This window comes from Gossypium raimondii, chromosome 11 (assembly GCF_025698545.1).
Source record: "Gossypium raimondii isolate GPD5lz chromosome 11, ASM2569854v1, whole genome shotgun sequence".
NCBI lineage: Eukaryota > Viridiplantae > Streptophyta > Magnoliopsida > Malvales > Malvaceae > Gossypium > Gossypium raimondii.
Genome location: NC_068575.1, coordinates 41,644,600 through 41,659,146, shown reverse-complemented (window position 1 = coordinate 41,659,146; position 14,547 = coordinate 41,644,600). Strand labels below are relative to the sequence as shown.

Below are 14,547 nucleotides of genomic sequence, written 5' to 3'. Positions count from 1 at the left end.
TATGGGTTTCCGTTCAGCTCCTATGAGTTTCCATTCAACCTTTTATGGGTTTCTGTTAGCACTTATGTGTTTTAGTGCAGCCTTCGGGCTTCTAAATATGATGTACTCATATCCATAAGCCGTTCTTCAATTCAGTAAGATTTGACAAGTGACATAAGAAATTAATGTTGGAAATTTAATAATATTATTGATATTGATTTGAAGTGTGTTCATCAAATTATGTTGTGTTCGACAGGGAGAATGTATGAATAATTTACTATTAAATTTATTATATTAAGTTCGGTAAGATCTATGTTTAACCTATCAAACTTACTAAGCTTCATTAAGCTTACTTGTGTTGTTTAATGCTCTTATAGATTAACGTGAGGTTGGGAGATCGGATCAACACACCAAGCCACACTATCCAACTTAATCCGATAGATTTTGCAATGTAAACTTTGGTTTATATGGCATGTATAGGGTTGTAATGGTTTTAAGTAAAGTTGGTTTGTGTAAATATTAAGAGTTATACTTTATTTATATTTCAAATCAAATTATCTGAGTATGGACTAATCATGTATGAAGTATGTTCGTATTTTTTAGATGATGGTTAATTAATAGGATTATTGAGACATGGTTTAAACCATTGAATTTAGTAAAATATGCACATAGGTGTAAGGAGTTAATTTGGTAAGTTAAGATATTTGAATATATGTGATGATATGTTAGTTATAAAAACTTGATATTGGCTTGAATTGAAGGTCTTGTAGTGATTTGTGAGAGTGGAAATGGTTGTGCATAGGTTAATATCAAGATTGGGTGAGAAAAATAGCTTATTTTCGTCCACGTGGGTAGATACACGGGAGTGTGTCTTAGCTGTGTGTGACACACGACCATGCATACGGGCGTGTGGTTTGGCCGTGTGTCCCCTGCATATTTAAATTTTAGAAACAGAATGCTTAGGTATTTTCACATGGGCAGAGACACAGGCGTGTGTCTCTATCATGTGTGGCACACAGTCTAGCATACGGGCATGTGACTTGACCGTGTGAACCCTGCACCTTAATTATACAAGTTAATATGCTCACACGGCCTAGCACATGGGCGTGTGGCTTGGCAGTGTGACCCAAGTCAGTAGCTACCCTAATTTGGACATAGGCTAGGACACGGCCATGTGTCCCTACTTCAAATACCTACACGGCCTGAGACACAAGAGTGTCTCCCGACCATGTGAGACACATGGCCTAGCCACACGGGCGTGTGTCCCCTGCACCTTAGAAAATTTTCAAGATTTAGACACTCTAGGTACATGCCGACACAAAGAAATAAACATCACAATATTTGAGTTTGGGATCGTTGTTGGATGCTGAATTAGCGATCAAACTTATGTACTTAACCTGCGCACGGAAAACAAAACCGTACGCTGAGTAAAAACTCAGTGGTATTTCTATAATCTGAATTTAAAAAAAAATAAAACAATAAAATATGTATAATAAAATGTTAAGCACAATTGAACATTTAAAATCACACAATACTCAATTGTCATCACTTGCTATATATAATACATTTCCATAATTTATTCACGTATCATTTAAACAATGACACTATCCATTCCACAATCAATTTATGAATATATAACTTGTGTATTCCATGTATTTACAACATATTTCACATTCTATTTTCAGTTTACTATCTCATATTCTTAGCCCAAAGTAAATTTTATAGAACACACTGGATATACAGAACAAATACAGAGGTGCATTATTATGCACTAATGAACAGAGAGCACTAAAGTGCTAAACAAAGAGCACAGATGTGCTAAACGGAGAGCATTGTCATGCTAGTAATCAGAGAGCACCAACGTGCTAATAATCAGAGAGCGCGCTAAAATTCCTTAATGGCGTGTCACTAATATCCCAGTAGTTTTAAATTCCGCCTACTTGGGCATTGAAACTGAATTTTATACATATAAAAAATAATTCAATTATCATATTTGCACAATTTCACATTTACACATATATATATTCATAATATATATATTCCAATTCAATTCAACCAATATAATTTCATCACATATCAAGACAAACCATTTCAATTGTAAAACACAATAATTCTCACCTCAATCACTTACTATAACATTTAATCAAAATACAACAATTAATAATTAGATTCAATTATAGAAATACAAACCAAGAATTCGAGCTATTCCTCGTCAACTATATTTTTCCCTTTTTAGTTGAGAATTTCGACAATGCTAGCTACTGAAATTAAAACAATTAAAAATCATCAATACAACACCATTCAATCTCACATTAAATATCTCACATTAAATATTTCCTAATTTCATATTTTCATTCCATTCCCACTTTAAACTAATTTAACTCTCTAATTTCACCATAAATCCTAATTTTGAAATTCTCTCAATTTAGTCCCTACTATTCAAAACTTATGTTTTATTTTACAAATCAACTATTTACTAACTCCTAACTTTAAATTCAATCAATTTAACCCCTAATTCATCAATTAATTCAACATGAACAACATCTAAAAATTTACTAACTTTCAAAATTTCAACTTAAATCAAGTAGTATTTTGTTTTAGGATTCCAAAACATCAAAATTATAAGAAAATGGACTAATTTGACTTACCAAATTAAGCTTAGAACTTCAAAACCCCAATTTTCCCTTTTGTTTCTTTCCTTCTTTCCTTCTCTGTTTCGTTTTTCAAATTTGTTTCTTCTTTCTTTTCTATTTGTTTGTTTTTATAATATAATATAATATAATATAATATAATATAATATAATATAATATAATATAATATAATATAATATAATATAATATAATATAATATATATTTAACTTTTAAGTAATAATATTATTACATTATAATATATTTTAACTTTAGATTTTTAAATAAATATCTCCGCCTCAACTTTAAGTAATGGCATAATTGCTTCTTTGATCCCTTTAAATTTTTTTTCGTTTCATAATTAAACTTTCACAATCAATTTAATTTAGTCCTTTTATCTAATTAACCTTAATTAAGTCAAACTCACCTAATCAAAACCTAATTAACTACACAACTAGCTAATAAATATTTACAAATCCGATTTACCGGAATGGGGTCCCGAGAATGTATTTTTTTTAAAAAAAAATCACATTTGACTCGTAAATATTAAATAATAATATTTACGAACTTACTCTTCGAATTTAGTGGCCTCGAACCACTATTTCCAACACCACTGAAAATCGGGTTGTTACATTAAGGGCTCTTATAAGGGACTTAATAATTGAATTATGATATGAACATTGTATGTCGTAAAATATCTATTATCTGTTCCGTAATCTCTGGTAATGCTACATAACCCTATTCCAACGACGGATTTGGGTTATGGGTGTTACACCTTCAATGGTGTTTTCGGTTAAACTAGAAAAAAAGAAAGAAGATGATAGCCTTTGTTTTATTTATTTCATGTTTATTTGATTATTTACTCTTTCGCCCTCATATTATAACTTAAATACTAACAAAACATGTCCATATTTGTCCACTATCAACATATATGGTATAATTACCATATAAGTTCATTAGCTTTCCTTTCCATATCCAAATAATCCATTAAACTAATAGGATTTAACTTTTGCTTCTATTGCAATTTAGTCATTTTTACTTAATTAACTATTTAAACTTCAAAATTTTCTAACAAAACTTTAATACAACTCTAATATAACCCCATAGACCTTAAATAAATATTAAAATATTTACTCCCTCGTTGGAACTGTGGTCCCAAAACCACTATTTTTGACACCACTAAAAATGGGTTGTTACACACATGGGTGTGTGTGAGGTCGTGTGGGCCATACGATGTGTGGGCCCAATTCTCAAAATTTTACCCTAGGATCATATTTATTGTGCAAATCAAATTTAGCCCTTTCGTAGGGTCTGTATGGTATTAATTTGTCTATAATCCATGATTTCTGGTGCTCTATTGTGTTAAATGTGACTTATAAATGCATGAGATATATGTTATATGTAATAGCATGATGTGCTTTATGCTGATATGACCTGAATATAATGTGTATAGCATGTATGTCATACACGCATTCGATATCTGTTTAATTTTACACGTGTATTGGGGGGATTATGACTATGAAGGAAGTGTTGGCAATTTAATTTGTTTGTCTTATTTGGTGGCTCAATCACGTGTATCTGTTTCTGGTGGATTACCGCGTAATGATCTGGCAGCTAGGCTGTAAATTTTCTGAAAAGCGACTCGCGATCAATCAGTGGTGTGTGGGGTTGGATAGGTATTTAATATCTGAATTTGTATTTATGCATTTGTTTCTGTATCTGTATATGAAATATATCTAATTGGTACTTGAACACTTATCTGCTATAATATCTGATGAATCATATGTATCTGATTTATTGTTTGAAATAAGTTACACACTAATCTCGTAAGCTCACTTTCTATTTGTTTGCTCTCAGGTAATCCATAGACTTAGGGCGAATTAGTGCAACGGAAGCTCGATTATTTATTATTATTGCATTTCTTTTAACTTGTTCGTATTAAATCTGTTTTGCTCGTGGACTTTTTTTGGACTTTTGGGGATTGTTTTTAAAGTTTGATTTTATTTTCCTTTTTAAAATTGTTTTATCGTTTAGAAGATATTAATTCTATTGCAAACTGTTGGATTTTCAATAACAAACCGCCTTTTCTAAAGCTGAATTTAACTATGAAATTTCGTTGCAAACTTAAGTGTTTTATAAATATATATATAATAAAAAATTTTAATGAAATAGTTAAGAGAAGTATTTTTCTAAATAAAATAGAATTTTTGTTTATCAAAAGCTAGTGCTATTTTTACAAGTCTCAAATGGCTTCTGAATTTTCAATTGAATCGTGGTAACCTTTCCAGATCTGGTCATAACGTCTAGGCCGGGTTTGAGGTGTTACATTCAATGAATAAATTCTAACTACCTATAATTACTCTTGATATACTTATTAAGTTCCTTGAGCTTAACACGTTTCTTTCAACGTGTAGGTGTAGAACATTTTGAGGAAAGTAGGCGAGAAACAACTTCGACTCATCTCATCACATCTCCTGACCAAAGGAAGTATGGAATTTTACATTTTGGTATAGTCTTGGCATGTACATAGAACCATTGGAAGAACTTTATGAGTTGGGAATTAAACTTTTGGGGTAATGAACCTTGATGATGAATTGTTGTATTTTGGGTATGCTCTTAATAGCTTATAATTATAGAAGAAATTGGTAATGGTTGAAAATGGTGTAGCTTACTACAGGTCGTTTATGGTATGAGCCAATTTCTTTATTTTTTTAACATCAAACATTATATAGGTATTGATACCTAAGTTAAAGTATCGATACTTGTTACAATGTACCAATACTTTAGTGAATGTATCGATACTATTGATTTCGATTGATTTATTTTCAAACATTGAAGCTCAAAACCGATTAGGGTATCGATATTGGATAATTTAGTACCATTACCTTGTTGTGGGTATCAATACTTTGAGTTTCCATCCAAATTTTCTAAAATATTGAAGCTAAATTTGGTATCAATACCATAAAAAGGTATCGATACATGGAGCCAAGATATCGATACCAATAAATTGGTATCAATACTTTACATTTTGAATAAAATAAAAAATTAAAAAAATTTGTATTGACTAGTGGGTAAATCTAAACTTTAAGTGCAAGTATAACATTTGTAAACGGTATGAACCTAGTGTAGACGAATGTGATATTCCGAGACTTTAATCCGATTAACGTGTCGAGTTAAGGGATATTACAATATAAATCTAACATATACAATTAAGAAGCAGAAATTCAATTATTCATAATCACAATATCAATTTCATCATCTCAAGTTTTTAAAGAAAAATACGTTTACTTGAACATTTATTTTGTATTCAATTATATGTATTCAATTGTTCGAAATAAGTAATCGAAGATGAATTATTAAAAGCACAATTCATAAAAACTATTCGATGGTTATTTTTTCTTTCCTTCCGTTTTTGACGTTCCAACGTTGTCAAGTGATAAAAATGACTTATGTTTTCTCTCCCCACTTATTAATGTAACCCATTACTAATCTATTATAATGTGATTGATAGTAAACTTAATCATTCCAACCCACTAATTCAACATACATGGTCAAATTGTTTTATACTCTCTCACTTAATTTCTAACTAAATCCTTTTCATTTTCTAAATTAAAAATTCAATAATGATTATACTTTAACAATTTAGTCTCTACACTATAATTATCAATCAATTCATTCTAATTTTACTAAATAATTTAATCTATTATTATTGTAGATAACACATGAATTTCCACTTCTAGACCTAACCATCTCGTTTTAGCATTTGGCTCCATAATCGAGTTTTTAATACACTATTGAAAATTAGGTTGTTACAAAATCTATTTTTAGAGTAACAAAAATTTTCCCAACAACATTTTGAAACTTTGAATGTCTCAAATGAAAGAGTTAGTGCGTAGTCAAATCTTTTTTTTCACACTTATTATTATTATAATATAAGTATATTATTTTTATAACGTATAAGCGTGTACAAGTATATAAGTTATGTTCATACTTTTGGGTCAAAATCTTTTATAAATAAGTATATATATTATAACATGTTTAGTCTTTTATAACACATATTATCTTTTATAATATACTTTTTCGATAACTTTAGAAATTTTTACTATAATCATCCTAAACACTTATACGTGTTCATGCTTATAATATAATTTTTATAACTTAAACCATGTATAAGTGTTTGGAAAGCCATAGGGTAATTAAATTGAGTGTAATTATCCACATAATTACTTTAATTACACCCAATTTAGTGAGACCCATTGATTGTAATGGTTACCCAAACATGTCACATGTATATAATTACAAGCAATTACACCTAAATCCATTTATTAGGCGGTTTTTCAAATACTACTTTAACTTTACTTGTGATTTCAGGATTTGAAGGCTGATTTGATTATCACCAATATTGTATGCCTCAACAATAAATTTTATGTTTTTTTAAATATTTTTAAATATTTTTAATATATATTTTTTAATTTTTATTATAAGTTTTTGAAATTTTAATATTTTTGTAATTTTCTTTTCTTTTTAAAATTTTTATGTATTTTGAGATTTTTTTCAAATTATTTTTGAATTTTATTAAATTAAAAGAATGTAAAACATTGAATCTAATTTTAAAAATTAGAACTAAATTGAGAGAATATGTTAAATGTTAAGGGCTAAAATGTTATTATACCAATCGAAAGAATGCCAAATCAATATTTTCAGTATGGTGACCAAAGCATTTTAGCAGAGAGTGACTAAAAAATGAAATTGAGTAAGTGAGAGTGACTAAATTAATAAAAAATTAGATAATCAAAATAAAACGTGTTAAAACTTAGATTACTATCTAAATAGTTTACCCTTTTCGAGCAAATTTTGATGATTGTACGTTTAAAATGAGTATAAAGAGTTTTTGTTAGAAAAACAAGTAGAATGATATTGTTTGAAAGTTTTATGAAATTGATTTAATTAAATAATGCATCATTAGTTTAAATATGACGTGGTATTTTTAATTTTATGTTTACTACTTTTATAGTTTAATTTGACCCATGCATTTAATGTGTCACTAAGATTTGAAATCGAAGTAACTCTTTAAATTAAGTTACAATAATGCTTAAAATGTTACTTTATGTTTGAATTAAGAGAAAATATCAAATCTACTATTAGTAGAGTTTTAGATTCTACAAGTAGGGTTAGAGGTTGACAAGTGTTCTATAGATATGTAGTAAAATATTAAAAATAAGTCAATTTTTAAAATCAATTATGGAATAAAAAGTACAGCCAACCAAATACAAACAGGTTAATTAATGTCATAATATTAAAACAAACTATTAATTTCAGAATTAACATTTTTTCTTTTTTTAGCTGTTGAGAGTGTTACGTGGAAATGCAAAAAATTTGAAAAATTAAAGAATTAAATAAAGAAATTAATAATTAAGTTATTCAGTCAATCAAAAGATTCAAAACCAATCCAATTTCCAATAAGAAATGTATTATCCTAACCCAACCTAACTCTAAACCCAATTAATGCAGACAGGCAACCGATGGAATTGGTGAAACTAGGTGGTCTCATTTCTTTCAATTATGATGAAACTAACGCCTATCAATTTGAATTAATTTTCCCAATAAGTCAATTGAGTCTTGAAATAGACTCATCGGACGGTCCCTCATTTGGGCTTTCTAATGAAGTTTGAGCCATCGTCTCCGGTGCGATTTACCTTAACAATAATGGATATTTGAAATATTTAAATAAAATTATTATGATTTATTATCTTAATTTTAAATTATTGTTTTATTTTTCTAAAAAGAAGAAGTGGAGCCATTTTATAAATATTTCTTTACTTCAAAATGTTATACTGGATTTGAACAATAAATAAAATAGTTTCGCAAAACTATGAAACACATTAAAAATTTTATTTTAGAGAAATATAACTAAATTGCTAAAGCGATTCAATATGTCAATTATTTATCCCATTTAGGGAAAAAAAAAGAAGAAGCTTCATTCCCCCAAAACTCACGGAATGACTTGCCTTAAAAATAGTGATAATTATGCTAATTTTCAATATACTCTTGTTTCATCCACCCTAAATCTTGTCCCCTATAAACATTCATTACCACCAAATTTCCAACGTTAACAAAGCAACTCCATCTTACGGGAAAACATGGAAACAATCTTAAAACAAATTAAACAAGCTTCTCGGTGAAGAGGAAAGCAAAGATAATTTTTTAATGGCAGTCGACGGTGACTCTCCTCCGCATTACAATGACGACTGTTCAACGTCTCCTTTCAGGAAATCTCCATGGTCGTCTCACGAATCCACTCATTTATATGCTTCGGCTGTTGAAGACACCAACAACGTCACTCCTAACGTGCTCATGGGTTCGTTGGTACGTGAAGAAGGGCATATATATTCCTTGGCTGCCTCTGGGGATTTGTTATACACGGGTTCCCATAGCAAGAACATTAGAGTTTGGAGGAACCAGAAGGAGTTTTCTGGGTTTAAATCCAACAGTGGATTGGTTAAAACCATAGTCATTGCTGGAGAGAAGATCTTTACCGGTCATCAAGATGGGAAGATTCGGGTTTGGAAGATTGCTAACAAAAACTCAGGTGTTCATAAACGAGTTGGTACATTACCAGCTTTTAAAGATTATTTAATAAGCTCCATGAAGCCAAGTAGTTATGTTGAAGTGAACAGCAATCGTAAGGCTATATGGCTCAAACACATCGATGCTATATCTTGCCTTAGTTTGAATGAAGATAAAACGTTGCTTTACTCGGCTTCTTGGGATAAAACATTCAAAGTTTGGAGAGTTTTGGATTCGAAATGCTTGGAATCCGTTCAATCCCACGATGATGCAGTGAATTCCATTGTTGCAGGCTTCGATGGGTTAGTGTTTACAGGCTCAGCTGATGGAACGGTCAAGATTTGGAGCAGAGAGTTACAAGAGAAAGGAACCAAGCATATCTTTTCACAGACATTGCTGAAACAAGAATGTGCGGTTACGGCATTGGCCTTGGACCTTGTTGCTACAATGGTTTACTGCGGGTCATCGGATGGAGTGGTTAACTTTTGGGAAGGTGACAACCATCTCTTCCACGGTGGTGCTTTGAGAGGGCACAAACTGGCTGTTCTTTGCTTGGTAACAGCAGGGAACCTTGTGATCAGTGGATCAGCTGATATGGGGATTACCGTATGGAAAAGATCAGGGGGTGAGCATTTCTGCTTGTCCATGTTAGACGGCCATGCCGGTCCCGTTAAGTGCTTGGCAATAGAAAGAGATCCTGATGAATCAATCCCTGGTCAAGAGCGGTGGATTCTTTACAGTGGTAGCCTAGATAAGTCGGTCAAGATGTGGCGCATATCGGAACGAGCCCCGCCGATGACACAATGGCGGCAACAGTCTTACTCATCATCGAACACCAAACATCTACCGGCCACATTGCCAGCGAATCCCGCTTTCTCTTCCCAAGGCGGAGTTGGCCAAATAAAGGAATAGTGGATTCTAAGGACTTGATTTGGTTGTTAGGTTTTCAAAGATAATAGGCATTTAATTAAGATGTTCATACTTCATACAAGAGTCAATCAAATCCATAAAAATGTATATATTGACTAACATTTCCTTCCACAAACAGTGCTGAACTTGAATTCTATATAAATACCAGGTGATGGATTTCTTCTGAATCATCAACTCATAAGAAACTTGTCAAATTCTCTTTAAATGCATGCTTTGAATGTACAAGTCTTGGGCAATTAATTCAACGAGCTCAACATAGCTAATAAAAGAATTTAAGCAGCATTTGCGAATAAAAAACAGACATCAATTAATGAAAGGCAGGGTTAGGCATTTCTTTTTGTTTGAACTTGGAAGTTGCCATGTATGATAAAGAAAAGTATCGGTACCTTTCCCTGTGTAAGGTTGAAACCAAGCACATATTGAGTTAAAACCCAAGCTTCCAAGGTTGCAGATAATCGTACGAAGGGACAGATGGCATTCCGTCATATCGCAGTCAAGTTCAAGAGGCTTTATTAATTGCTCACAGGGAGGAAGATGCATGTTTCCCATATTAAAAGGATTGGAACCCAAAGGCGTTGATGCAGTAGGGAGATTCTGAAATGGGATGAAGAAAGGACCAACTTCAGCTCAAGTAAGCACTCATTTTATTGCACTGCAACTAGTCCTCCTGTCTAATTTCTAGCCCATAGAAAAGGTCCTGTGCATACTCTGCCCATGTAAATGCGCAAGAGACGAGGGAGCTTATGTGCCTTGCCCCGTTTTAGGGCATCACATCGATTGTCTTGCTATGGTGCTTTTATTTGGTTACTAGCATACAAATTCCAATGGAATAGTAAATCAACATATCATATACAGGGAGGAGAAGATATATTTTTGTACAATACATTGTGTAAATGCCGCTTTGTGCACCATTCACCAGATTCGTTTGATGGCTAGATTGTAGGCCGGCCCTAGCCAGGCTCCTCAAATACAATATCAAAGCTCGTTTCCAAGAAAATATCCACTTTTCTCTTTGAGGCACATTTAAAATTTATTTACGCAAAAGATGAACTTGTCTTCTATTAATAACTTACTATTCTATTTATTTATTTTTTTTATTATTTTCATTACTTTATAATTAAGACATTTTAATCACACAATAATGAAAAAAATATAATTTGTTTTAAAATTATTTAATTATTATTAGTTAAATTATATTTTAATATAAATCTATTTTAAATATAATGTATTTTCAAGTTAACATATATAAGTTTATTTTAATAAAATTCATGAAGGATAATGAAATATATTGTGTTATATTATATTATTTATTTTAAATCAATTTCCATGCAAATACTGGTAAATGCTTTAAAATTAATTTTAATTTAATTATATATTAAAGTTGACATTAATACATTAAATTAGTTAATTTAAAATAAACTAATTACAATTTTAGTGATAAAAAAATGAAATAAAATTTTAATAATCAAAGCAAAATTTAAACAAATATTACTTTGAATTTCTTTTGCTCAGTTAATTTTCAATTTCTAGATCTGAAAATTACAATACACAAAGGGTGTGAGATTCATAAAATAGGAAGGTTTGTCAGCGCCTATTTCCAATTTTTACTTTATTTCTCTTAGGTTGGGTTTGGATAGGCAATTGGGTGCGGTGCATTTAGCTTACTTTTTGTCTCACGCTATAGTTTCGCTACAGTATCTAATCTCACCCCCACCGCTGTTTTTACACTAACCGCAGGTAAACGCACCGTCCATCCAAACTCACCCTTAGTCATACATTGATTGATGTACACGAAAAGGAAAACATATCCTCTTTGACCACAACTGACAGCATCGTACCAAAAAAGACAATATAGCTGTGCCTCAATCTGCAAACAGGAAATTTTGGTTGCCCATCCCATACGACTTTGGAGCGTATTTCTGTACTACCTCTATCGAGTTTTGACGGGACACTCCTACATTTAATGTGATGGTCTGATTATTTTATCAAAATAATCTAAAAGAATAAAATATTTACAACAAATGTAAAAATATTTACCTAAATAATTTAAAATAAAAATATTGAGAGATTTTGGACATTTCATAGCCGGCATCTATATCATTTATTCCCAATCCCCTAAAAATCAACTGATGATTGAAAAAATGTTTAAAAGTATATGTTTTAAATGTTTTAAAAGTAGTCGAATAGCCGTTCCGGTCCGTTCGTCTCCGTACGAGGTAAGTTCATAAGTAAATAAATGTTGTTAAATATAAATGTATATGTTTTAAATGTTGCCGAATTGGTATGCATATATTTGACATATTGACGAACTAATATAAGCATGGTGTGACTAGTATTAAGCTTAAATTGATCGAATTATGACGTTCAAAAGTCCTTATGAATCATAGGAATAGTTGGGATACATATGTCATGACATAGGATTCTGAGCTGTGTTTTCGTGTAAGACCATGTCTGGGACGTTCGCATCGATTTGAGATTTACGTGTAAGACCATGTCTGGGACATCGACATCGTATATGATTTCGTGTAAGACCCTGTCTGGGACAGTGGCATCGATATTTGATTACATGGAAGACCACGTCTGGGACGTTGGCATTGTATGAGCTTTTCGAGCTATTTGATTATCCTATTTGATTCCAAACGGTTCAACGAGAAATGACAAGTTGAGAACGATTGTGAAATTAAGCTAAATGAATCAGGTATGTATGAAATTTACATGTTTATGATAAGTAAAGGTAGGCAAGGTACTTAATGTGATTTTATGAATTTCCAAGTGTGATGAGTGTTTATGTGGTTTAGATTGGTTAAATTTTGGCCTAGTTGAATTGAATTACTAATAAACTTGAGATGATTTATTTACTTATGGCTTACTAAGTTTTCAAAGCTTACTTTGTGTATTCTTTCTCTGTTTTTTTTAGATATTTAAAGCTAGCTCGAGTTCGGGATCATCGAGGAACGTCTTCACACTACCGATATCCATTTTGGTATCTTGAATGAAAACTTGTGTTTAAGATATATGGCATGTATAGTCTAGCTTGATATGTTTGGTTTTGAAATGTATGTATATATTTAGCCATGCGAAAATGGCTTAATCTTGATATTAATGCTTATGTGTTTTCGGTCATGGCAATAGCTTATTATGGAATATATTTCATGGTGTATATATGTGTGGTATTTGGTTATATGGTTTGGTTTGATTAATGAGTTAGTTGATGGTTGTGTAATTTTGGTCATGGTATACGTATATTTTGGTAAGTATGTTTCATGACATGTATAAATGGTGTTTTAGTTATATGTCTTGGTTGAGTAATGATATGAATGACTTATAAATAGCTCATTTAGTAAGCTTGATACATGATTTGATGTGCATTTGTGGTTGGTCTTGTGATTCGGCTCAGTGATGAGGTGAATTGATGAATTTATGTTTGATTGTGTAAAGGTTATTTAAATATGTTTGTAATGGTTAAGCATGCACGTATTATATGCTTGAATGAGTGAGTTTTTTTAGGTACGGTTCAAGATGGAAATGGCATGAATTTTTTTTAGGCTAAATTTGATGATCGAATATTGGATTAATGGATTTGGTTGTGTATATGAAATTTTGGCATGTTTAAATTTGATTATTGAACTTAGAAAATGGTTAAGGATAGTCAAGTGGGCAGTGTATGAATTGGTTAGTTTTACAATTGAAATTCGGTCATTTAGAAATGCTTGTATGTACTTGTATAATTTTGCCTATTTTGCCTTGTGGTATAGTTCAACTTAAGTTAATATGTACATGTACAAAACTCATAAAATAATTTATATTGATATTAGTTAATGTTATGAATTGATATGGTTAGTTGTGGTTTACATATGTGCAAGTCGGTAAGTTTTTTTAATGGATGTATTGTTGTAAGTTGAGTATATGAAAGTGACATATGATTGATGTTTATTTAGGTGTTCAAATGCCTTACTATATAGACACAAAATTCAGCTAATGGAATTATAATGTATATGTATTACGATATGATGTTTTATAATAGTAAAATATGTTTAGTTAGTTGGTTAAGTGGTACACATGTACGAATATTATAAATTTTGACGTATGGTTTGAATTTGGTTTTCATGTGTTAGTTTAATTAAACTTTTGATGTGGATTGGCTTTATGATTCATATATTGAATCTAGTATAAATGATTCGTGGACATTCAAGTTTAGTAATGTTATAAATGTATTGTTATTCTTTGGTGCATGAAAATGTGATAAATGATTGTGCTGAATTGTGTCTTATACAGTAATGCCTCGTAACCCTAATTTGGCGATAGATACGGGTTAGGGGTGTTATAGTAATGATCTATAATTGACATGACCCATCCTCCTATGCCACAATTTTGACTCATCTAAGGCAGTTGTATAAGCACTAGAAGTTTCCTTATTCCAGTCAACAACAAAGATCCTATCAA

The 14,547-nt window shown here is 31.1% G+C and overlaps 1 protein-coding gene across 1 annotated transcript; it reads left to right on the top strand.

Moving 5' to 3' along the window:
* Positions 1–8,755: 8,755 nt before the first annotated feature.
* On the top strand, positions 8,756–10,148 carry LOC105803863 (protein JINGUBANG). Its single transcript, XM_012636267.2, has one exon. The coding sequence runs from the start codon at positions 8,815–8,817 to the stop codon at positions 10,084–10,086; it is 1,272 nt and encodes a 423-aa protein (XP_012491721.1). The 5' UTR covers positions 8,756–8,814; the 3' UTR covers positions 10,087–10,148.
* The last annotated feature ends 4,399 nt before the right edge of the window (positions 10,149–14,547 follow it).